The following is a 26669-nucleotide window of genomic DNA, read 5'->3' as shown; positions in this document are numbered from 1 at the left end:
GGCATTTCCTTAGTAAGCCTTACAACTAGGAGTGCTACTGAAATGTTTTTCCCCCTCTTAATAGCTCATAAAAAGGAACAATGGTTGTTACTCTAAAGGGAAGTGGTCTATAAATCCAGCTCTAATAAATATAAACAGCACTTGTTCAATGTTTATACAGCAGCAGTAAATGGGTATTCATTTTTGGCACTGTACAGGAAAATACTGCTCTCTATTTCTAGTAGCAAATGTTTGCACCTCCTGTTCATGACTCATCTACTGCACGTCTGGCTTCAACAAAGGCCCCATAGGCAAAAAGACAAGAGAATGGAGATCAGGCAAATAAAGGACTCCAAACCCACACACCCCAACCTGGTATACTGATCTGATGAAATAAAATCAAGTAACTTTACAATCAGAAAACCTCCTTGCCAGCCATAAATTAACCAAAAAAACCCAAGCCCAGCATACAGCAAATAAATCCTTTTGCTTCATGGGAACTTCGTGCCTTTCAACAGGGAGAGCTGTGTGAGCAGCACGAAATATTGCCAATATATTCTCTGTTAAAGGTGATGTTGGTTGGGAATGCGTGAGCGCTGGGGAAGCAGCAGGCTGGCCAAATCTTGGTGCAAGAAGGACAATTCTGGACAGCCCAGATTTGGGTGGGAATGGTGGGATTTCCTCCTCCTCCTGCAGACCTGCTCAGCAGCCGCCAGCTCACGCCACAGCCTTCCTCGCTTTTGCAGCATTGCAGCCCTCCCCTATCAGTCCTGGTTACTCACCCAGAGCCGGTATTACTCCGCTCAGAGAAGACTGGCACCATCAGCGGGGGTTTGAAGGCTTTCCACTTTCCCTCCGCTTTCTTTTTTCGGAGGTTTGTGGGGGTTTTTTGTTTTTTTAAAAAAAACATATTTTTATGATGTCTGATTATATTTTAGTGACTCAAAGAGCACGTCTGCCGATGGAAAAGGTTTTTGACACAAAATGTGCTAAAATGCAGTTTGGGCATGCCACCCTCATACACAGTCTAAGAAATACAGCAACATACAGCATGCATCTATCTGCCACTCGCTGTACGCCTTTTTAATAGCTTCCTTCCAGCACTGCTGATCTGACAGCAGAAAGCAAACTTTATTTCCACTGGGGGAATGAGGGGAGACTTTTTACACTTTCTCAGGAGCCCAGGTGGACCCCAATCACCAGGCATCACACCAGATCACGACCTACGCCTCACACTTTACTGGCCGAGTTGAGAAATATCCGTATGATGGATACTACAGATACTTCTAAAAATGTTGGCATCTAAACCAGTTCATGTGTGTTTGACCTGTAAAATATCACCTCAGACAGACACCTCAAACATTACCTCCGACTATCCCTGTAAAGAGAAGTGTCTGGCCTACAGTCCACTTTAGTTAATCAGCTGCATGTGAATTTGGGGTGGAAAAAACAGAAAATTTAATTTACTTTCATTTTTAGCAACTTTTCTGGCCAATATCAGTGAGCACTTACACAGGCCTTATCATTGTACCTGGATTTAAGGGGGAGGAAGCATTCATTTATTTCAGTAAAAGCAACAGCTACATGTGCCAAAGAGACACTCTGGATATACATGAGAGGACTCTGAATCTGGTAGGGAAAAACCCTTCGCTTCCCTGGGTTTGGCAGCAGCCTAATTTTTCCAAAAGTAAGACAAAACTGCGTGCACAAAATATAGTGGGGAAAAAAACAACTCTTTTTTTTTTTTTTTTTTTTTTTTTGAGATACTTCTTTTTCTCCCAAGCAACACCAATTTTTGGCAAAGGGTCGACATCCCAGCCAGCTTCAAAAACCTAAAATTCCAGAGAACCAACACATTTTGCAAGCGAATAAATATTGCTAGGGCACTGCAGGTGGTTGTCTGAGATTGCAAGTAATTAACTGCACTGCCTCGAAGTTTGGAAATAGCACGGCTGGAGGCTGTTTCTCCTGGCTCTGACCTGAACACTGCTCGCCATTTGCCCTCGCCTGGGATTTTTTGAGACATCTAAGGAAATGCCTACATGCTCCTGAGCTAGCAGCTCTGAGTTTAGTTTAGGCATTCAGATGTAGGAGCTTTGCTTGGCCTCGGCATTGTATCAAGGTGGATGCTACAGGGAGATGCCTGGTTTGCCTCCAGTATGACATGACTGGTAATGCTCCTTTTGCTCTCTACACACACAAAGCATCGCTAAGATGCATTTCACAGGAATTCACTAGGCTTCAGTGCAGCCTGCTTCAGACTACAAAGCACATGATCATCAATCCACCAGCAAGACCTGTTTGCAGAGATGCTCATGGGCTAGTATAAGCCAGAACAGCTCCAGTGATTCAAGAGAGTTACTCTGGCTTGAGATACTTAGGGTAATGCTCTGCAGTGAAAAGCATCAAGTTTTTTAAAGGCAACAATAACAAGCAATCTTCCTTCAGAGGAAACCTGCAAATCACCAAGAAGGAATACGAACCCTTGGGAGGTGTGAGATTGACTCCGTTTTTAAGGCACCACTGTATTGGCAAGATCCCTAAGGAATCCGCATGGCAAAGCATTGAGATTTTGCTGGGTTCAGGTCTCAAGTCATCAATGGTCACTTGTAAATAATGATTGCTAAAAACCTAAGGGGTGAAAAACAAGAAAACAAAATCAGAAGTTAAATATGCTGTAACATCAGGTAATGTGGAAAGATGAAACAGTCATGCCCTGGAGTTAAACTACTCCTGAAAACAACCCGCTCTCATGTAACACTTTCCATCAAAGTGTTTCTACCAAAGAGATCAAAGTCTGAGTTTTAGAGATGGGTAAACTGAGGCAAGGGAAAGTGCTGGGGTTCAGGGTCACTCAGTGTGCCCACAGCTGAGCAGGGACTGGAGGAGATCCCACAGCCTTCCTCTCTCTTGCCTTTGAGAGTGTGGATTAAATACCCAGCTACTGCCTCCATCCAGCTGTTTTATTTCCAAAGGTTTCCCAGATGTGCAGGGAAAATACATATGCATGGAGGGGAAACAGAGGTAAAAGAGGGATCCTATTTTTTTTGCATGGAAATGGTAGATGGACATGCCATCCCCATTGGATCTAAGTGCATATAGTTAGCTGGTGATGCCTGTGGGAAAGAAACAATTCATTAATTAGGAACATCCACGGATTTTAAACATATGTCTTAATGTGTTCTCCAGCCAATTAAGTACCACTCTTGAGTTTTCCTAAGTGTGGTGGAAATCAGTAAGAGGTTCCTAATCAGGCTCTCTTCAGCCCTTTCTGGGAGCTCACCTTGGTCACTGATGCAGGACAGATATGAAATGGCTCCCTCATATTCACCACCTCCAGCTTCATCCCCACAGTGAAGAAGTGGTTTCGCAAATCAGCATGATCCTGCGGATGAGACAGGGAAGAGGAACACATGGTATGCCAGAGCCATGCACCAAGGAGGGGCCGATACATTTGAAAACCTATTTGAAATGTGTCCATGTGGATTTTGCCACTCAGCTGATTACCACATTGACCCCCAGCTCCAACTGGGCACTTCTGGTCCTATGCTCTTTTCATGCCAGACCAACCACAGAAGGAGAGGGGACAGCCTCACTCCTACAGGACAGATCTGCAGCACCAAGCCCATCATATCTAAAGCACATTGTGCATCCATCTCAGCACTAACGTGAACTGGGTCAACAAGGAGAACACCAAAGTGAGGACCTGTCCGAGAAATGCCTGCTTGAAAACCTCCCCTGGGCACAGCCTCTTCACCTCTGACAGCCACTACCATCTTGAGAGCAACTAAAGGTCCCGATGTGCCAGGACTCAACCTGACATCCCCAGGGCAATGCACAACGTGGATGTAAACAGCTCAGGGTGGCCCTGATTTATCCTGGCGGGTGTCTACCTCCTGCAGGGCACCATAATAAGGACCTGGGCTGTTTTCCATGTGCTGCAAGATAGAAAGGTCTTTTCTCCAGCCAGGAGACCAAAGTGGTGGACTATGGCCCAGACAATGAACCCTGACCCAAAACATGGGCAACAAGAGAACATGTTGGTGGGAAAACATGCCCACTGCAACCCCCTTCCACCTGGGATCAAGCCTGGCTGCACCCAGAGGGGTTCCACACAGCAGCTTTGGGGATGGCAGCAGGATGCAGCCCCAAAACTCAGAAGAAACCAAGGTTCAGCTCCCTGATTTGCCACCAGTTTAGTGTTTAACATCTACCAAATCACTCCATTCCTCCTGACCCCTGCCTAACAGGCGTACAAGTTGGCATCCTAATTCCAGATTAACAATCATGTTTTGTGTTCATTCAATAAAAATGTCCTACAGTATTTCTAAACCATCTGTGCATTAGCCAACACAAGCATAAAAAGAGACATTATATTTAACACACACACAGATGACTCCAAAATACATGCAGAAAGCCTGCTATCTAATAAGTGGTTAGCAATGTCATTCCCATCTACATTCATCGCTACACATTTTATTCTTGTTCTAAAATGATTTTCTATTGATCCAAAGTTGTATGCCATTGTGCTTTCTTTTCCCCAAGAACTACCTTCACTTGTAGACTTAACAACTTCTATTTTGGGATCTTACATTCCTGGTGCCATTAGAGAGAAAGACTTTTACAAGCTCCAACCACGGCTAAATGAATTGTTTTCATCTTACCAACCTTCAATGTCACAGAGCCTTTTCTGTGAGAACCAAAAAGCAGTCCAAAAAAATCGTAACGGATTCAGTCTCACAGCAGAAGCATATACTGATGGGGAAACTGAGGAAGATCTAGCAATGATGGCCCAGAGCCCAGTGAATTAATGGCTGAGGAAGGAGCAGACGTTCAGGAGTCTCAGCATCCTGCAGTGTAGCATAACCATCAGGTATGGACCTGCGCTTGCTGTCAGTCGTTTCCGTATCACAAAAGCCCCAGAGAGACAGAAGACTCGTTTCTAGCAGCTTTGCACAATAGTTCAGTGAATCAAAGTCTGAACCAGGGAAGAGAATCTGGCTCCTTGTACATAGAGGTTGCCCAGGACCAGGGATGCATCGGACTGACAGGTTATCCAAATTGCCATCTATAATCCTGAAAAGGCTTCAGCTGGGAAAAGATGATGGCTGCAAAAACCAGACCTTGCCAGCAATGAACTTCAAATCTCCAAAGGCAAAAAGCATCTGGACTGGAGGGCTGCCTCCTCCGGCATGAGGATCTACACCAGCATCTCTTAATCCTTAGGGTGAGGTTGCAAAGAAAAGGCAACTTTGAAAAATGTACACCTGGAAGCAAGCTTACACCACAGCATCTTCCCATGATTCAATTCACACTCGTATCCAGCATCAATACATAATAAGCCAAGATCCACCAAAGTACTTAATCGTGTTTATCTTTAAACATGCAAGTAGTTTCCTCAACTTTTTAAATGATTTCTTAATTGAGACCAAAACATATCGAGACCAAAACATACTGCTTCTCATTTTTATTTGAATTGTTTTCTTTGAGTCTTCTCCTTCTATTTGTTTTGGCCTTTTTCAAAGGAAAAAAATAATCGGGGAGGAGGGAGCTAATAACACTTAAAGCTATTTTACTTCAAAAGCATATCCCACTTTCCTCCACGTGCTATGTACCTTAGGATCAAATCTCCCTTCTCATTCAGCATAGCATGTAAATATCTTCCCCATTAAATTAATATCAAGAGTGAACTCGCAAGGGGAGTTTGTGGGATCTCAGGTACATCTGCCTTTCGAGGGTCAAAACCCCCTTTGAAGCAGGAACACACATTTGTTTGGAGAAGGGCTGCGGAAGTAAAAAGCTTGTCTGTGTTAAATGTCATATTTGAGATAGGAAAGCTTTCATGGAGAAAAAGCCTTTGTATCGTACCTCTCTGACAAATGCTAAGGGTCTGGATATTTGATCTTTCTCGTGTATTTGCTAAAGAGAAGTATCAAAATTTACCAAAGCAGCCTTAGATTTTTGCAGCCACAAAAGGAAAAAATGATCTTGACGCCATTCTCCGGTTCCAGTGCTGGAGTTGCCTCAGCCAGCAGGGAATTACTTAGGATTTGGCATATGCTCCTCTTCAAAACTCCAATTAATTTACATAATTTCTAAGAATAGGTTCCACAGAAGTGAAGGCAAAGCTTTTAATTAGTATTAGACTCAAAGTGATACAGTGGATAATGAACTCTCCTCCCTTTACTCACATTGACAGGAAAGATGCCTCTTTAATAAAAGCAGCTACAAGAGAGGCCTGGAGGGGTGAGACATTCCCCTGGTCCCCGCCAGGCTCCGCAGCCAAGCAAAAGAAATGCCTGCAATCATTATGGTGTCAGAATCTGACCCTCGACTGCTACTTCATGACATTCCAAGGTACCGATAAGGATGTCAGCAGTCGCAATTTTCTAGCAACTTCTCCAAGGGAGTTTCAATATTCTTTGAAATTGGGATTAATAGGCAGAATAATTTTGACCATCTGGACCATTTTATAGCCTTGTGCATGGTGAACCTTCACTCCTACCAGCAGTCAGTGCTTCCCAGGAGCAGCCCCACTGCCCACATGGATTTACACCAGCAGATTGCCTGTCCTGGGGTTCACAATCCCGGAGTGGGAGATGGAAATACCCTCCATCTGCTGGAGAGCAGTCAAGTAAGCTGGATCAGTAATTGACAAGGGTGCAGAAAAGTCCCTTGCAGCAAAGTGAAAAATCATGCCACAGAAAGTACAATGAATTAACGTGGTACGAGTACCACGGTCACTCATTCAAAGGGTCACAATCTCTAACATGATGGATTACAAGCCTGCGACGGCGCTCACGGGTAATGAATGGAAAATTGCATAACCCTCAACTGAACGTCTGTCACTTACAGCCCAAACCCACTGGCAAAAGCCACGGCTGTCACAGCTCTCACTATAACCCCCAAGAAGCAATTAACTCAGCCCCACACTCAGTTTTAGAACGCTATGCATTTACAAATTTGCCAGCGTTCACGGGCTGTGATCCTCTGGGCCACCTGAAAGACATCCCCGCTTTGATATGCATCTGCCTCACTGGCTCCATCTTCGTACCGCATGGGCTCCTGCAACCCCTCCACAAAAATACCGATGGGCTTTGCCTGCAACCAGCATCACCAGCAGGGCTGGGAGCTGGGATGTCTGAAGGTCAAATAAAAAGCCACCAATGATGCTGTGAAGAGAACCAGGCTCCTAATTCCCAACCCTCCTCTTTAGGTACTGAGATAGCCACGTCATTTTCTCCTTCACAGCTAACAAGTCGCCAGCAGTGCAGGTGTCAAAAATGTCAGGTGACTTGGGAGCCTAAATGTCATTCCAAATGAGATCCACAAACAGCATTCAAACTGTTTTCGGACAGTATTTGGATTCGTAGGGATGCAGCCGAGACTTTAGGGGAGTACTTGTGTGGGTGACATGCAAAAGTCTTAAGAAAGTATTTTAAAGACTTAAAAGTCACCAGGCACTGGCTTTAGGTCTTGAACTCAAAAAGATGTGCTTCAAAATCATCATAGCCATTTACCCTTCCTGGTACCTAAATACCTTGCTAAATCTGGCTTCTGAGTATTTCTACTCAACAAAGGTTACTTAAGCACAAATAATCTCAAGTTTGTCCATGTCACAAGAGTGGAGCTCAGGTAATTTTACATGGGCGCTGAATAACGCAGATAGAGCAGGAGGACCTGGCTAAGCTGCTTTTGCCTGTGATACTCAGGGAAGCCGTGCTAGGGGCTGGTTGCTCTAGCTGTGTCCACAAACCCAAGGAAAGGCATCACCTCCAGTTTGGGAAATCTGCACTTTTAGCCTAGTCTGCTCAAGACGGAATGCTGGTGTTGTCTCATTTTAAACCCAGCAGCTTATCCAGTGTGCAGGTAAGAGGAAAAGGCTCTAATGTGAACTCTTAATTTTCAAATATTCTAACAGTCACGGCTCTTTTGGTCCAGCACAGTCAGATTCACATGGACTATAAGACTTCAACTTCATTCAAAATTCAGAACTAAGTTTGAATGCTGAAAAGTTGCCAAAGTTGAGAGGCTGATTAGAAACACTGAGCAGTTAATAAATGATTGACCTGTGCCTCCTTCAATCCTCACCAACTTTGTAACAGTGCAAAATGCTATTGCCTTCAGCCACATCTCTCCTGCTCTACCCTACTAAAAGACACACAAGTGAGCCCCATCTGTTATGATTGGAAACATATTATTTGATTCAGGTTTTGTTTTCAAAGATATCGCTTCCCCCAGTGTTTTCTCTAATTCTCCAAGAAACTGGCTGCTTCTAATAGCCTAATTTTAATCACAAAGCTCATGTGTGGTAACCAGTCACAAACACAGTAATAACAGTGGTTAAACTGCCTCTACAGGAATCTGGCATTCGTTTTTTAATTGAGAAAAAAACATAATAAAGAAACACTCCCAAACGCAATCCTCTGCATTATTTGCAGATGAATCAGTCTTGTTTGTGATTCATCAACTTCCTTTGCTAAACACAGAGCAATTTTCCCCAAAGACACACTCCACAGAGAGACAAAAATCCCCCGGTAAGACACAGTTTGACAGCTGCAGTCACGGGAGGACCAAAATGTAGAGGTGTGGGGTGGGATGAAGAGCAAAGGGTGCTGGGAGGGAGGCTTTAGAGATACTGTGACCCTGAAGTAATGAGCACGAGAGCCAGCTATAAACTGCACCTACTGAAGAGCCCCTTAAAAACTGCAGATGCTTCTGCCTAGGATTGAATTTAGCCCTACGGATTTTAAGCTCCGCTTGTTGAATAAAAAATAGTTACCATAGAAACAGCAACATCGCAGAGTAGCCAGTCTAAATCCAAATACACCTTCTCCGTATGGCTCGGACCGCCACAGATGGCATTAGGGCAAAGATCCCCTCCCACGCAGCGCCTGCTTTGATTTGCCTGGGCAGTGCAAGTATGGGCGGCAGAGGTAAAAGAGACAGATAAGCATCGACTTGGGGTCGGGGTTTTGGGGTGGGGGGGTGGGGTTGCATGATTAGTTTGGTTTTTTGAATGTCTGACAGCATTCAAGATCACCACGCTACTTCACTAACAAATCCTGGTTGTGTCACACACACGGGTCCCATTTCGCAGGTGGGAAAGTCTAGTGGAAAGGAAAACACAGGTGGGAACACCTACTGGAGTGCTCGAAGTGACTGCCGTTCACTCTTTTCACACCCTCGGTTGTGAAGAGGGACTGAGTCTTTCACCGGCACCCGGCACTGAGTCTGCCCTCAGCAGCGTCACAACAGTAATTGCTTCGAGGAATCAAGGGGGATTTGTTAGAGGAGAGAGGATGAGAACAAATTCAGTGCACATTGTGGGCTGCAACCACCCTGCGAAACAGCTAAGGACCAGAGTTGGTTTTTGCTTTCTTTGAGAAAAATGATCCATCTTTAGAGGGATGACTTTTAGGTATCACCCACCCCTGACAAGGGAGCAGATTCTAGCTGCAGGTGCACATCAGCCCCTCTCACTGGAAAATGCTGCCATGCCCAGGGATGCAACAGGCAAGAGCTCAGGTTGTCATGTATGAACTCTCCCACACCCTGTCTGGATGCAGAAAGTAAACTGGATCAGGCCCTTCTGCTAACCTCTCACCATCCTGAGAAACCCTGGCACGTAATGGAGAAAGAAAACAACACATGCTAAACATACAGCCAGAGGCATGAGGAAGGTTGAGGGACCCGGTTCCCACTCAGCCCATCTGCTTTGCTTGAACTGTCTCTGGCCTTTCTCTTCCAACCCTAACTTTCATATGGTGCTGCCAAAGAGACCCTTGGGGCATCTCAGACGGGGCTTGGCTTCATTTACCTCCTTGGACTGCTCTCCCCCCAACTCCCTTGCAAAGCCCACGGTTAAAAGGGAGCTGCAGAGAGGTCAGAACTTTTTCTTGGTCCACAGAGGTACCATGACTCCACCTCGCCTGAATGCCACCTTGGTATCAGAGACACTCTTGCTCCCAAGAGCCATGAAGGCAGCTACATTCGTGAGGACCTTTGCAGTATACTCCTAATGATGGGTATTAGGTCTTACCAAGATAAATGGCTTTAACGAGCTGAGACAGGAGTGGGTCAAAAAGCAGCCGAACAACTGAGGGATGGGGACGCCATGCACATCTCCCAGCCACACAAAAAGCAGTCAGGGTGAAGGGCTGGCGAGTGCTATGGATGGGGAAGAACAGATGGAATATAAATGATCTGGCAGCCTCCAAACAACATGGCAACTCGCAGGTTATTACAGCACAGCATGCACAGCAAGGGCCAGCCAAGCCATCGGTGCATGAAGGGGTTGGGGATGGCTTATGTTGGGATTTGGCTTCCAAGTGGAACCAAAAGCATGTTTGTTTCAAGCTCCTGCATCAGCACATGCCCATCTATTGGGGGGTGGGGGGTGGGGCAAAGACAGAAAAACCCTGTTGGACTTAATGTCTACTTATATAGCCAGGTCAGGATTGTCTCTGAGCAGAAAATAACTCTTGGTTTTCTGTCTTACACTTAAAACTCCTCCAGAATACCCAATAATGGAAGAAAACACCCTAAAGCACCCAAAGGGTTTATTAACTTTCGAGAGGTGTTGTCCTCCTTTTTTAAAAAAATCACAATCTTGGAGAAATAGTCCATCTTACTCTTGTAATTAAAATGCACAGTCCATCTGATGGAAAAATTGTATTTTAGATGGGGGGGGAGGGGAAGGAGTCCTGTTTAATATTAATCTTCATACTTCTGAGCGTAGAACTAGAACCACCACTCTGTCTGGAATTTCAGGGGACAGCTCATGCCTGAGTGATGGGCGGCCCCTCTCTATCACTCTCCTTAGGAGAGATCTGTCCCAACAGATTCCTTCTATGTCATTAGTCTTACCATTAATTAATACTAGTACTGATTACAGGAAACATCCAAAAGCTCTAGTTAAAAATAGGAGCACAATGGGATGGGCATAACATAAAAGTTTTTTTGTCAGAGAGAGAACAATTTTGAGCTGGGGGGGGGGGAAAGACAACAACTTTAGGAAAGAAGGACCAGAGGGTGGAGAATGGGAACAAAGGCTGTAAATCAAGAATTTCCACCTGTCTTAGATAGCACCTCTCTCTCCTAAGCATCTGTGCTCCTCAAGCAGTTTAACAGAGTTTGGGTTAGGGATGAGGCTGGTGACAGCTCCATCCAAGCTAGTCATCACGACCCACTTTATAGCAATCCGATGGAATTGGGGATAGGATGCCCATATGCAACATCTATGGAAAGATGATGAGCACCCCAAATCCTGGGTAGGATTTAGCTGCCCAAACAGAGGCGTCTGGAGTGAGCTGAAAGATCCCTGAAGACTGACAATATCTGCACGGGACCCACAGGTACGGTACAGGAGACCAGGGAAGGCATAATGGGGTGTCAGAGAAGATGCCCAGGATGCTATCTGCCTCTCCCTAGGAAACAAAATTCCATCATCTGTGTCCAGCGTTCATCTTACACAGACTACAGGGCTTTAACTCTAAAAAATGCATTGATTCATAAATACTAGAGGTAGCAGGTGCCGTGTTTGGCATCTGGCTTCCCAATGCAAGGCTCAATCTCAGAGAGCACCAGCAATGCGAGCACTGAAGCTAACTGCTGAAACTCTCACACTTAACTTGAAATCAGGCCCCGGGAACACTTTGACCATCCTTATTCATACCCAAAGCCCTGACCATTATTTCAGGTGTCCTCTGAAGCTTAAGCCATCGTTTATGACCGATACCTAGCCAAGCATGAGGGAACCATACAGCACCCTGAAATCAAAGCAGAAACAGCAAAGGACACATCTCCTTGAGCTGTGGCCTTTTGGAAGGATTTGTGCTCTTAAACGATTCAAACACACTTGAAAATCCTGTCTGTATTTAGTTTTCTTTAAGGATCAACATGTTTTATGAAAAGAATGGAACAACAAAATAGTAGGTGTGTTGCAAAAAGCCTTTGTGAAGAAAAAACTTATTCCAGGATGTGCAGTTTGCAAAATACTGTGTTTAGCAGCTATATAACAACAGCATTTTCCAGCAGTTGAACATCACGTTCTTTAAAGGACCCCAAAGCATTTTACGAACACTTTCCACACACAGCCAAGTGTAAAACAGCACCAGAAGATAAGAACCTGTTCTCAGCCTCTCCCCTGATTTTTGCAACCAGCTCATGTGGTCTGGTGGCTGGTGCCCTCTCCTTAGGTGCCAAGAGGGGATAAGTGCTGCACTCTGCAAAGGATTTTGGGTTCTGCTGCTGAAGCCCACCACAAACAAATTCACCTCTGCCACACTTCTGAGCATTGATAATTCCAGAACAGCTTCTGAGGTCTCAGGCAAAACCCAACCCTATTACACCAAAACCAACGAGCACCAGCAGCAGCAGCAATGGTGGGCTGGCAGACCCCTCAGAGGAGCCACTTCTCACACTACAAAAGCAGATCTGCTTTCCCGGCACCACCACCTGGGACCAGCTCACAGTCGTGCACAGCTCAAAGGACAACAGTGATTTAAGTCGTAACCCAGCCAAACATGCAGGTGCTGACCCTAGGGACCGCTCAGGTCTGTAGAGCAAAGCACACACTTAGGCTCTCCTCAGTGATGTGTTTCTGTAGGGAAATGTGGAAAATGCAGAATATAATTGCTCAGTGAGCAGTTTACCACGTCTGCCAAAGTAAACATTTCTAGCTTTCCAGAGGATCTTTAACAGTTGCCAGCTGTCCAACCTGTGTTTTATATCTCATCCAACACATGACAGTTACAGTAGTACGGAGCCCCAGGCACCATGTAGAGACATTTCTTCTGTGCTGTGTTTGCAAAAAAAAATTAAAAAAAAAAAAAAAAAGTAAAAATGACATCTTTGGATTTGACGCTTTTTGGTGGGATCTGGGATTCTCTTTGATGGTCCCACACAATTATTGGCTTATCTTGCAAGATCTGACAAGTGTACCCTCCTATAGTCTCTTAAAGCCTTTCCTTAACTCATGTTTAAGTCATTACTACAGGAAGATATGTTCATAGGCATGGAGAAGCTCTCATATTTTTCTTCTTAGTCAAGAGGCACAAGTTGTGGTTGATTCGCCCTAAATGGGCAGAATGAAGTGATGCCCACACATAAACAATTTATTCAGCTTCCTGCCTCCCCAGCACCAGAACCAGGGGCTTAGGTAATACCAGACACTAAATTCAGCTCACCCTGTGCTCAGCTTTCACATTACAAATAAATAAGCCCTATTGACCTAATCCTGCCTTTTGTCACATTTGGCCTCAAAGTAACTTTTCTCTTGCTCTATTCAAGCATTCCAATGTTTTGCATTGTCTTCTAAGAGGAACATCTTTGCAAGCTCCAACTGCATGGCGCACCAACTGGGATTTGCTGAATTTAAATTTATGACCCTCACGCCATAATTAATGTAAGTGGGTATAAGTCTGGCATCCTGAGAAGAGGCAGCAAAACAGATGTTACAAACTTTTTAAAAAAGAAGAGGTGTTTTATGAGTCTCATCAGAAACATTCTTCGCTCTTTCATATAGGCAGGAATAAAATTTACCCATCAGGCATTCTCTGCAGTGATCTAAACCCTGCCCCACACAATGCATTTTTGATCTTGAAACTGCAAACGCAAACTTTAATAGAGTTGGCTGACAGAAGCATCGCACGAAATAAATGGCAGAGAATCAAAACTCTCCGCACGCTGCTCCCGTCACAACACGGAGCTTCCCAAACCCCTGTTCACACTGAAAGCCAACGCAGAAATCTTCCCTCCCCCAGCCTAGCAGAGCTTAGCTAGCAACCGAGTCACTGCCTGAGCCATTAGCAAAGCAAATGTTCCCAAAGTGATGTTGCTAATCCAAGTGCATCTCAGCTGGTCAAGGAGCCTGGATTCCTCACCGGGAGCTGCTGGCACATCCCTGTAGGAAGGGTCAAGGTGGCACCGGGGTTTTGTGGCATGCCAGCCAGGATAGGACGGGATGAGTGCCCTCTTCCAACTACAGAATCACAGAAGCATTTAGGTTGGAAAAGACCTTGAAAGATCATCGAGTCCAATCGTAAACTTAACATGCCATGCCCACCACTAAACCATGTCCCTGTGTGCCACATCTACATGTGAACTGCACCGCCTGCATGGGTGCTTTGGGGTGTCCCATTGCTTAAGTACAGGGAAGGAACCCACAGGGTGTCCAGGCTGGATGAGGCAGGAATGGTGGTGGGGAGGGCACTGTGATGGAGCACATCCCTAAGCAGGAGATGATACCAGAGACCGAAGGGCACCACCGTGCTTCAACACACCTCCCTGAGCATCCTCTTGTGTCCACAGCCACACTGCCCATCACACCGCAGTGAGGATGTAACTGTTAGAAACCAGGTGGGCAGTGCTAGAAATCAGGATTATCTGGAGCCATCGTGATTAATAGCAGTACAGATTTGCACGGGAAATTAAAGCTGGTGCCTCAGGGCTGAAGCACATCTCTAATTATTAAAAAACAGAGTGAGACAGAGAAAAAAAAAAGGATTGGGAGCAAAATTATCTCCCACTTCCACTATAGAACCCTGAAGGATGTTTCTCTGCCTTGTGATCAGATGAAAATTTTCATGTAAGGGTCACAGAAAACTGTCCAACTTCTATCAGCTTTCACATTTGTAGCCTTACAATTTCACAGTTGCACACAATGCATTTGCACAGGTCTAACAGCATAAGACATGTTAAAAATAATGTTGGAGAAATCAGTGCTGATCACCCCCAGCCCCTAGAAGACAATGACTGCAAGAAATCAGCTCTCAGAATGGGAAGTCCACACATAAAACCGTATTTTATACAAACATCTCATTGTGACCTTCCATGATTATGTATCAGAGCAACGGCCTTTCCTGCAGAAGTTTAACATAAGCCGCTAAACACTGCATCATATTTACTCATTGCGGGTTCTGTAAGTGAAGGAAAAATGTGCATCTTTTACCTTGAACACTTCCATTGGAAGAGGAAAATTTGCTGCATCATTAAGGGATTTTTCCAGAGCGCATTTCCACTCAGATATAGTCTTCAGAGAATAGATATCTAAAGTGATGACAACAAACAAAACCAACAAAACCAAGAGGTGACTGTCGGGGGATCGAACATTTCTGAAAGACTCTAAGTTCCTGTGTCATAAAAAGGGATACAAGTGAAATGAATACTGCGTATATTCCAAGCTGTACGGCGTGGATAAATACAACACAAAAGCAACAAGCAGGGGCACATGTGAAGAATATAGAGCTTTACATCATGGAGCAAAACTCAGAAATATGCATGTCCTTTTTTACTGCTGAAGAAATGAGAACCGTGCTCTCTCATTACCTGAAAATCACAAAAACTCTCCTTTGATTTTCAGTTCTCAAAATACCTGATGTTTTCCAGTTTAAGGAGCCTCAGGTCTTCAGCCAGTATTAGTTTTATTTGATCAAAACCAGAAATATCTTTAGCAAGGCTTCTGTTCATTGGAAAGTCTTTTGTTGTTGTTATTGCAGGGTCGTGGGGGTTTTGCGGTGGGTGCGGGTAGGTGTGGGAAGGAGCATTTCAGCCAGATCCCCACCCAGACTCGTCTACTGGTACCACACTCAAACCAGAGCATCACCCTCATTCAAAGACTTACACTTAGCAATTTTCATCATGGTACTTTTAGGCAACATCTTTGTGCAGATTCACATTGCTTTCAGTGAGTTTCTTTAAATAGGTTTAATATTATTAAATCATTATATTAACAAGCCCTTTATGGTTCAGTGCAGTGAAATGCCTATGAATCATCAAAGGAAACAATGTAGGAAACAATGCTATTATGAAGAACATTATATTGGATTTACTTCTGCCCTAGAAAACATATTGTTATCCTGCACCTAACAAGTTATTGCAGAACACTCATATCAAGGTCTTAAAGAGACAAGATAGGTAGATAGATTGCAACAATTATTAAAATGGAAATGAACGTTTAGTCAATAATAAACTTGAATCTTGATACAGAGTGAACAGTGTGAAGCTTTTCTTTTGTCGGTTTGGCTTCACGCACTTACATTGCAGTGCAATTTGGCCCAATTTGCATTTAAATTCTGTACATCTAATAACTATATATATTTACTAGCTAGCAAAGATTTAATGCTGTATCTTACAATTCTGAAGGAGGAAATAAAAAATATGTATAAAAAAAAGAATTGGCAAGCACTGTTTTCACCGAGCACTGATGGTACAAGAGAATTTTATGCTCTGATCTCAACAGATTTAAGACCTTATCAAAATAGGATTTGCAGAATCACTCACTGGAAGTGGATGTATTTATACTTCCACTATATCAAACCTCACTACTTCTGAGCAGACATCAAGGATATGCATATGAATTTAAACACTTAAAGGGAAATGTTAACCTTTCAGGGCAGTATTTTTAATTTCTCAACTGTCTGGTTATTAACGGGAATAAACATTTCAAGTCTTTGTTTACAGCATGAGCAGCGGTCACAAGTGTTAAGAAATGTACTCTTTATCTAACTGTTCGTTATTTTATAGCCTTGTTGCTCCAGTTCTCCTTTACTTGCAAAGGTCTGATCAGCTTGAAGTGCAGGGAGGAAAACGACTCACCCTGTTTCTTCCTTTTTGGTTTAATTTATGTCAAACAGGGAAATACTCAATATAGTATGATGTTGCCCCAAGCTGCAGCCAGACTGTTGTTTCAACAAACAAAAAATCTTGAGTTTCAGAAAAAACCTGCTGGATGCTCCCCTGCTCCCCTGAGAGAGCAAGCTGAAAACAGACCCTTGCCTTCTACCACAACAGCAGTGAAGCACAGGAAAGAAGATGCAAGTGGCATTTTGGGTGACACTGCCCAAAATCAGTGAAAATAAGCAGCAACTTCTCCAGGCAGCATCAACAAACTTCAAGAGATAAGGACAACTCCACTGGTTTCAATAGCCAGCAAGCAATATCATATGTGCATTTAATTAGTGGCAGCTCACTTATGCTGGCAAGTATATGGACACTAAATCGCATGGTTAAAAGAGCATAAAGCATTTTGTTTAAGTGATGGGGTTGTAGGTAATTCCAAGAAAGTGTACTGTGTCAATTTGTATTAGTTTAACAAGGAGTGAGCAATGACTGCCAATTTGTCTTTAAATAGAAAGTAACATAAAACGAAACGGTCTCTTCCTGCATAAACAGTTGAGGCAAGACCGTTGGTGGATCTGTGTCAAGCAGCCTGGGCCAATTTGCACTAGCAAGGGCACTTAAGTTTGGATTCAAATAAGCATCTGAGGGAAAAAATAAGCTATGACCCCTTTGCCTCATTTAAAAGGGCTCACAAGACATACAAAGTCCCTGAAAGTTGCCATTTAGAGAAGACAGCCAGGATGCTATTTCCTAAGGACCTTCTTGCACATTCTTGTACATTAAGTGGGTGCCAGAACATGGATGGCTTCAGAAAAGAGACATTTCCATCCAAAATACTGTAGGCATTTGGATCCATGGGATCTCCTTTATATAAGATGCTCTGCATCTCAAAAGACTGACCTCAAACTGCTGTGCAAGGTGCAACTGAACCTTGCACATCCCACAACACAGAAAAATCACAGCCTTGACATGAAGGGAGATAAAGCTGAAGATGCATAAGCAGCATCCAAGTCGACAGTAGGCAAAGCGCTGTCACAACCTGCAGAACTGACGTAGAACTGAACATCCTCATTTGATAGCCACTGAATGCGCAGCCTGATTCGGGAGGAGCTGCGTGTTCTCAGCATCTCTTGGAGGAGATTCGAAACAGCTTCATCATGCAGTCTAAGGCTGTTCCTGTTCTCAATCAAGGAGTCACCTTAACTGGCTTCAGATGTTCAGAAGTTACATAACCAGGTCTGTGTTCATTGCTTTCAACCCCTCTGAGTGGAAAAACATAGGCTTACGAAGACGTCATTTCATCTGACCTACGTCAGGCATGTCTTAGGCATCCCCTTTCCTCCATCGATCATAAAGACAAAGCAATAGCTCATGATGAACTGTCTTTTGGATGCCTACAGTACAGCAGGCGAACTTAACCCTGATGTGCAAAAAAACAATATCCTCCCCACAGACTCCTTCTCTGTCCTAAGAAGGTTCATACTAGGTTTTCCCACAACAAAGCTCTTTCTAGTCCAAATCTTATTTACTACAGTAGTCACCAGGAAGCATGTAAGCAGGCAAGGAGATGTCCCTGCACACTCTCCTGGCCTGAGGTCCTTAGGAAATTGCATCCTTTGACAGTTTGCGGTTTAGTAGCTTCATCCCTGTTTCTTTAGAGGTCTCCACTGCCAGCATCTCATCCTGCCGACTCACTACTGCTTGCTTGCCTGCTTGCTCCAACATTTATTTTGCAGACTCTTGAATTTGAAACAGAACCTCTAAGGCCAGCCACTGGGCTTTTTCCCTCTTCTTCCTGTGGGTTAATGTCTCATATGCTTTATTCATCCATTGTGCTTTATGAATTTGTTGACAGGTGGACATCAAACGGCTGATATAGTCCACTACATCAGAAGTGGAACAACCAGTATTCCTGACTCCAGAAATTCATCAGGTTCCCATCCCTGACCAGCTACTACCTGGAGTGCAGAGCCTGACAACTGGGTACACCAGAAGAGGGGATCAAAGAAAGATCTGTGGGGGCAGCGTTCAGGAGGGGACTTGTGAGAAAATGGAAGGGTTCAGACCCGAAGGGTCTTTTCTCAGCAAACTCCTATAAGACCTAGCTTTAGGAGATGGAAAGTCATGACCACCTATTTAAGCCAAGAGAAGTCAGGAAGAAGACCTGGGCATTAAATGCATTAGTAACAATGTTCACTAAAAAGTGAGTGACCAAGGAAACATCAAGGACTGGAAACAGGTATCAGATGGAGGCAGATGAGAACAAGAGAAAGAAATTTTAGAAGCAGTTAAAGCAAAGAAATAGGAGAAGAAACCTAAACTTCAGCAATTAAAGAGCCTAATAACAAGTTTAGAGACAAAATGACAGAAAAAATGAGAAGAAAAAGAAAGGCAGGGGGGTGGGTGAATCCACAGAGAAGGAAGTACAACCAGATAAAAGAAGGAAAGAGTAGAAAGAGAATGGAATAAACAAGGAAGAATTACAAATCTCATCCAGACCATTTCTGTATAGATTCACCAAACCTATACAGGCCAAGAGGGTTCAAAGATGGTCAATGAAAAAGTGTTTCTCTGTAATACAAACGCTCTGTAAAATAACAGAGCAAGTGATATTCACACTCTCCAGCATTCACATCTAAAAGTGATGGGGAACACTGATTCCTACCTATCAGTGAAGAAAAACACATGCTTCCAAAAAGCATTGAAGATCCCAAGTTAGACCCGAGACCCAGACAGACTTGTGAACATGACAGCTGCAGGTATTGGGGTAACCTCTCTGAATCAGGTGCAATGGACAGAAGCCACATCCGAAACACCTTTCTGCTATCATTTGACAGACGTGGAAAAAAATCACCCACAGCACAAGGAAAATGAGGCACAGGCCTGGACAAGTTGTTCGCCTACACTGGAAAAGGTGGGACAGGTCTACTGGACCAGAACCTGTACATTAACCAAGAAAGCGCCTCATCTCCCAAGGGAAACAGTAGTCTTGGGGCATCCAGCTTGGAGGTGCAAACAGTTAGCACAGGGGGGCCATGCTCCACAGGGCTTGGCAAACAGCTTTGTGGCCCAAGCATAAGCCACAGACTTTTTTATTTTTTTTTATTTTATTTTTTATTTTTTATTTTATTTTTTTATTATTATTTATATTTATTTATACAGACGCTGCACACTTTCTGCCCCAAGGAAGACCATACATGCAGCGGTCTAAGCTGTCGTGTTTAACCAGATCCTTAACTCCAAGAGAAGTCAAGCCAACCAATTTGACTCAGCCAACTCCATTCAGACCAATGCAGAGCCAAATGCCCTGAGCAGAGAGAAACTCAACTTCCCAGAAACTTTCATAGTTTTGACCAATATTATGGGATGGTGAGGAAAATTCACCCTTCCAGTCATCCTTAATTGTCATGAGGTACAGCCTGGATGGAAGCATAGCTCCAGAGCTAGTCCCAGAACCTGCCAGTGAATGCCTCTGCAAACACTTCTCCAGGAGGCTTCAAGGAGCCTGGAGCCCCTGTGATGTGGTGTGGTCCTTAGCCCATACCCTGCTTGCTAAACCTCTGCAATGCTTAGTCCTCCCCTACACTCATCCTTGTGATCATTCTTTCCCTGCCATTTCAGTCGTGCTCCTTTTTCCACACCCAGTCCCACCGTTTGGAGTTTGCTTCCAGCTGACCCCTAAACACTGCTCCTGCCCAGCCTCCTGGCTCAGCCTGCTTGCACCTGGCTCTTCTTTCTGGGTCCTGTCCCTTGAAATTCTCCTGCCTCTGGATCTGCAGCTTCCAATTTCTGACCCCAGGCTGGCCTAGCCACAGTCTCTCTCCCTCTCCATCCAAGCTGGTTTGAACACTAAGCTCAGCTCTAGAGAGCTGCTTCTCTAAGTTGCAATCTCCTGACGGTGAACCTGGTCTGACATACTGGCAAAGACTTCATTCCCTTGGAGAAAATGCAGGACAAAATTTGTGGTCTTCTAAATCTGAAAGACCCCATCAACCCTTACTCAAAGGAGTACTTTCTTACCTTCTAGCAACAGACACCCCATAACCCCTTGATGAGCGGTCTGGCATGGCCAGGCAGATGCATCCAGCACTCTCAGTACACTTTCTCACTGGTTACACACAAGGCAGCTCTCACTTCAGAGATGTACAGCAACGTTACAGCAGAATATGAAAGACCTATGTTAGAGGGACTATGAGGGTCCCAAAAGACTTTCTCCAAACCTGAAAATAGGTCTACGGCTTCCCAAGACAAATGTGTGCGACCACGGAAAGACAAATGGGCAAGTGGTCTTTGGCTGAGGGGAAAGCAAATAGAGCCTAGTGTATGCTGAGAGGTGTCTCCTAGGACTCGACAGCAGAAGAGCAGTTCCCAGTGAGGCCTCCACCAGGATACCTACAGCACGGCCAGAAAGACCTGGCCACTGAAACACCAATGAGAAGGGTTGGATAAGCAGGCACATCCTTGGACGATCCCCACCAGCTCTGCTTCTTGGTGGAAAACTGCACGAAACTGTTTTTATCGGACATTGCTTCCTTCCAGGAGTGAGCCAAGCTAAACCGAATTTATCAAATAAATGTAATACAGTTTCCCTGGCCCACTTTGAAGCCAAATCAGATGGCTCTCACATGCCATCTACGTTATAGGTAGAAACTACTGTCAAAGCAATGTGAACACTGGAGAAGAGGCAACAGCTTGCACGAATATCTCAAAACATCAGTAAATGCCACAAAGGGAGACAGTATTTTCAGGAGGCTCTTTACCTGCAGGTGGGTCCATTCTGTATTTATTCTCTTGACACCAACCGACTGGTCGAAGTCTGCAATCCAAGTAAAACAACCACTGGTCATAGGATTCAGTCTCCTCCAATCCCACATAGCGAAGGCGTAATCTTCCTCCAACATTTTCAACCACACTAACTATCCAGTACTGAAAGGGATTCTGGGAATCCTGCAGCTCTATTAAGGAATCAACTGTAATGAGGTCTACAGGGTTTTTTCCTCGCAGAGGCTGTTTGAATAGAAGCAAAACTCCTTATTTTAAACTTTATTTGAAGACTTCTCAAGGAAACAGATGACAGCAGAAGATTATTTTTGTTTTTCACACCATCATCCAAGCGATCAGCAAACAGTCTGTTCTTCTTCTATTTTACCCAATGTCTTCCAAGTGCAAATTCAGAAGTAAAACAGAAAACAACAGTTGTGCTAATTTCTCAACCGACATCATCAACAACAACAAAAAAGAATAATAAAAGGTGGAATGGCCCAGAAGGCACAACTGCTTAGGATGCTCCTGAACAACTCAAAGCCCAGTTATATTGAAGGATTTCAAACCAAATTCTCATTGAATGCAGCTGATAAGAGCCCATCACAGGACTGGACACTGGCATTTACCTAAAGGCATCTACTCTGGGCATGACCCTGAAATTGCTCTCTGTGCCCTGATCTTTCCCACCAAAGGCTTTACCTCATTCCTATGGGCACGTAGAGCAAACTATTCTCCACAGCCATGGATGCAAGAGTCTGTGGTGGTTACTCCAAAGCCCATGCATGGCAGGCTCCCACCAGCTTAAGTGGTCTTGGGATCAAAGCCTGAGGCACACAGGATTTGCCAGGTCAAGCCACCGTGCCCAAGAAATCCCAGTGACTGAGGTTATGTGCTTACATATAGTATTTTCTGTGATCCCGGTTCTGCAACCATTTACACATGTGCTTAACTTTACACCTGCAAAGCTGCCAACTGCAGGCATTAAAAATCCATGAGATGCTTTGCAGAACAATACCTTTGGGACTCGGTGTTTTGGCTTTGTGATTGTGAGCCTCTCTGTGTTGTCAAGCTTTTCTCCGCTAACAGAACGGTTAGATTTCTTCTTTGTATTAAATGCAAGTTCCAATTCTTATGCAATTTCTCAATTCCAGAGCTTTAAGAGCAGCACTAAAAAAACATCCCGAGTTGGGAGCATTGGTCCCCAAAGGAGATGCTAAGCACAGGCAAAATGTATTAAAAACAAGGACTCTTTCTCTTCCTGCGTGTTTGTCCCACTTCTACTTAATTAAACAATATAAACCTTTCACAGTATTTTTTTAAATATTAATTCTGTAAATCAGAGTCAGCCCAGGATGGTTCTTTCTAGGAATGGTTAGAGAAAAGAGAGGAAAAAGCCTTATTTTTCAATAAAGTTCCCCTTGCTATTGAATTTTGAAAATATCCAAAAATCTGAAATGCAACCAATTTTCACTACACCTCTCTTACTCCAAAATGCAGGCAACAGAATGAGAATTTGGTAAAAAATGTAATTAAAATTAACTAAAACCTTAACACGTGTACAGTTTTCACCAACTCTTGTGATTAACAGATATTTCTCAGAACAATATATTTGCCATTATAACCCACTCCTCTACAGTGCAAGCTACAAGCACCTGTATAATCTTTTCAAGTATTATTTCATGGCAAAATGCAGTGTCAGAATTTAGCAATGTAACAGAAGTCTACTTTAATGGTGGTTTTTCCCTCTCATACAACTGCTTCATCGCCACAAAACATTCTTTAATATGAACCAATGGTGTAATGATTTAACTTATTATAATAAATCCCTGGCTGTATAAAAGCGAATATTGCTTCTCTGATTTGTGTGCTAAATTTTAAGCCAATGGGTTGTCACTTACCCCTGAGAACTGAATGGCTAAGATTAATAATCGGCTTGCATGAAATATTAACATTTACTATAAAACAAGAACTGTTTATACGCATAGCTAGCATGTAAAAAAAAAAAAGCATCGCTACATATTGATTTAACAGTATAACAACAATCTGCAGCACTCACGAACAGCAAATCTGTCAACAGGGGGTTACATACATTGCACAACACAGACAGCACTAAACACATATATTGCATAAAACACCAGAAAAGGGTCAGAAACTATTTCAAGCCAATGCAATGTTTTCTCTCTCTGCGTTTCTGCCTGGGGTTGCCTCTTTTCTCTGCCTGCAGAAAGGGAATGGAGAGGTTTGCGATGGCGCTGGCACACACCAGAGATGGGTGGTGGCCACCACCAGCTTTTTGCATGTGCCACCTGGGAGTGGTCCAGGAACGGGGATGAAGCAGACCTGAGGACGTGCACTATTTTGGGCATGCAAGGGCTGTTCACCTAACAGACTAGGGGCAAAAAACCATCCCTGATGGTGCGCTATTAATTCTCCCTGCCAGGCTGCTCGTACTGCACAGGCACGTGGAAAAAGGATGCAGCAGCAGTTGGTGGGAGTGACCAGGGACAAAGCGATCAAATGTGGTGCCTGGATGCACACTTACTTCCAAAAAGCCAATGTGAGCACTTATACAAAGGGCAACTGCCTGTATGCCTTCCCTCTCAGCCTAAACACAGAGAGGCAGAGAGAATTACCTCCTGCAGGACAGGCTGTCTTCTCTCCAAATGCCTGCATAGCATCCACACGAGAGCAGGGCAGGTTCCATGGAGGAAGTGCCCTGCTTTTGCAGTTTCGAGGTGGAACTGCAGGATTTTCATCCAAGATCCCAAAGCGTGCCGAGGCTGCCCCAGGTGCAAGTCACCTTGTGAATATGCCTCATAGACTGGGCTCTTGGTCATATGGGTGCATCTAAAAAAACACGCCCTTCTTCTGACTGCTGATGACTGAGGCCACCTCACCCAGCTTCCCTGCTACATCGGATCGCCGTGGTTAGGTGGAAGGAATGTCCTTGGGGGAGCTGTTTCCATACAGACATAAACCAGACGGCGCTCCCCATCAACCTGCTAAAGCCCCCCTCTCCAACCTGTGTCCTGACTCAACTCACCAGCTGGGTGGATTTAATGGGACACTGAAAGCCTGTGTTCTCCTTCCTATGGCCCCTCTCCACGCTCTCTTTCACCACCTAGCCTTTTTCGAGTAACCAACTTTCTAAGCACCACCCTCCAGCTTAAAGGCAGAACAAACTACCCATCCCCGGGTCAGAAACGGAGCCGGCAGAGCCAAGGCAACGTTGCCAGTGGCTTTGGGCCAGCACTGGATCAGACCCCGCTGACAGCACACAGACGCTGCAAGCACACAGCCCTACACACCAGGAGCATCAACACCGCGGGCAGCATGCACACCGCGACACCGGTATCAGAGAGAAACTGCAATCTAATACATACGCCTTCCAGTAAATTTGCAGGTGCAGTCCGGGCGCCGGTTAAATCGTGTATGAGAAACTCCGTCCAGTCCATGTATTTCTCTTTGATTGCTGGGGAGGGGGGAGGAAAGAAAAGCAATGCTTAGCACAGCAGACCGCAATGGACTTGCCACACATATTTTAGAAACATCTCCTTAGGGTTTACCAGCTCTCTAGTTTCGGATGCAATTACAGTCCAGACCGGGAGAAAAGCTGGCTTGCTGTCCGGTTCCCTGGGCAACCCGTGCACATGGTTCATCCCAAAATAAGTGAAGGTGTTGCCCCACAGTAATCGCTGACAGGGATTTACGACGGCGTGGCTTATCATCTCCACCTCTCCCATTCAACATCGGCCACTGCTCCTTTCCTGCCTATCACGTAGGCTCAAAGATGATTTATAGTGTCTCTTTGTCTGCTCACTAATGACCTCTGATAAACAAAAAGCTGTGCAAACTTCCTCGACAGGACAACAGGAACTCCAGGTGCCTTCCCCCCACAGAGCAGAAAAATCAGCCCTGAGAACATGGTTTATCAGCTGCCAAGAAGAAGAAAGTCTTGAAAGTATTCATCAGGATCTCCCACTTCATTTCAAAAAGAATTCGAGTAATTTCTGAGCTAAACACTGTAAGCCTGTGTCACTTTAGGATCCATATCCATGGTTTCATAAGATATGAACTGAAATACGTAAATGTAGCCTCTGGGATTGAAACTCAGATTCAATTCTTGTTGAAATCAGTAAAAGCTGGGCACCAAAAGGCAATTCAGCAAATCTCAGCTTCAGAGATACAGATGCCTCTTCCAATGCATTGTACATCTGCCACTGGAAACCCAGAAACCAGACTTTTCATTCCACCTGCCCGTAAATGGGAATTAAATTGCATCAGAAACATTTTTCTCTCCCCTAAAATCTTACTTACGTGTGAGATAACCAACAGTGATAGAGCTATGTTGCTAACACAGCAACACCTACAGAAGAGAAAAATCACAAGGATTTAAAAATCAAAACATCTCTTCTGAACCAACAAGTGGATGCATGGTTTAAAGACCGCTACCCCATCGGGGAGCCCAGGAAGGGCTGTAATTAACCAGCACAGGTCCAGAATATAATTAAATGATAGCAGCCCTCATGGTCTGCCCAAAAGAAGCAGAGTCCTTTGCTCCACACTTCAGGGAAATACCACATTAGTCAACCAAGAGCAACCTAGTCTGAAGCACTTCACATTTGTACACACATCAGGGTGAGATTTCTAAGTGTTTTAAAAGCTCGGTGACTGACTTCCCAGTCTTTCCCAGTGGCGGGTGTCAGCTACTGCACTGCCCAGGCCATGCAGAACCTGAGGTTTTGGGCCTCTGAGTGTTAAAGAGTCTCAGTGGTTAGAGCAGGAGGACTTCTGGGTGCAGTTGCAAACAGCACTGTGGGCACAAATATTGCCACCATTACCTCCGGCCAAGGAGACCAAACCTCAGCCTCCTCAGAATGCATCCTCAAGCCATCTGCTGCCAAACACTGTATTAAAGAAATGCAAAGATGGAGCACTGGGTTTGTCCAAGGACAGTTACATGACACTGCCACAAAACCTGGCACAGCATGCTCATGGGTTGGGCTTCCATCCAGCATAGGTGTTTGGCACACTTGGACTCTGGCCCGTACACGATTTATATCCTAAATACCTTATGCAATCCAAATACCAATGCAGTTGGACACAGACAAAGACAGGAACCATGCCCAGCAGACCTCACCCGTAGCAGACCCCATTTCCGAGTTGTGCTCCTTCCCCAAAAGTCAGTTCCACCAAAGTCACCTGAACTATACATTCAAATTATAGACCTAAATGACTTTAAAAGTGCATTTAAATGTATTTAAAATTAGCAAACCTTGAAGTGCTGGACTTGAGCCTCTATA

General features: G+C 44.4%; 1 protein-coding gene across 2 annotated transcripts in view; it reads right to left on the bottom strand.

The window, feature by feature from the left end:
* Positions 1-26669, bottom strand: part of SFMBT2 (Scm like with four mbt domains 2) — a 122635-nt gene that overhangs the window by 46005 nt on the left and 49961 nt on the right. Inside the window, exons 5-9 of one of the 2 annotated variants that reach the window (XM_055807931.1) lie at positions 24750-24838; positions 21363-21609; positions 14933-15030; positions 3263-3364; positions 2463-2610 (exon numbers count right to left, since the gene is read on the bottom strand). In XM_055807931.1, coding sequence (XP_055663906.1) covers positions 2463-2610; positions 3263-3364; positions 14933-15030; positions 21363-21609; positions 24750-24838 — 684 coding nt within the window. The remainder of the gene's footprint in view (positions 1-2462; positions 2611-3262; positions 3365-14932; positions 15031-21362; positions 21610-24749; positions 24839-26669) is intronic. The other variant, XM_055807932.1, reaches the window with a different exon arrangement.

The sequence above is a fragment of the Falco peregrinus genome, chromosome 6 (genome assembly GCF_023634155.1).
Source record: "Falco peregrinus isolate bFalPer1 chromosome 6, bFalPer1.pri, whole genome shotgun sequence".
Lineage (NCBI taxonomy): Eukaryota > Metazoa > Chordata > Aves > Falconiformes > Falconidae > Falco > Falco peregrinus.
The sequence above is the reverse complement of the archived record's forward strand: the minus strand, read 5'-3'. Positions and strand labels throughout refer to the sequence as shown.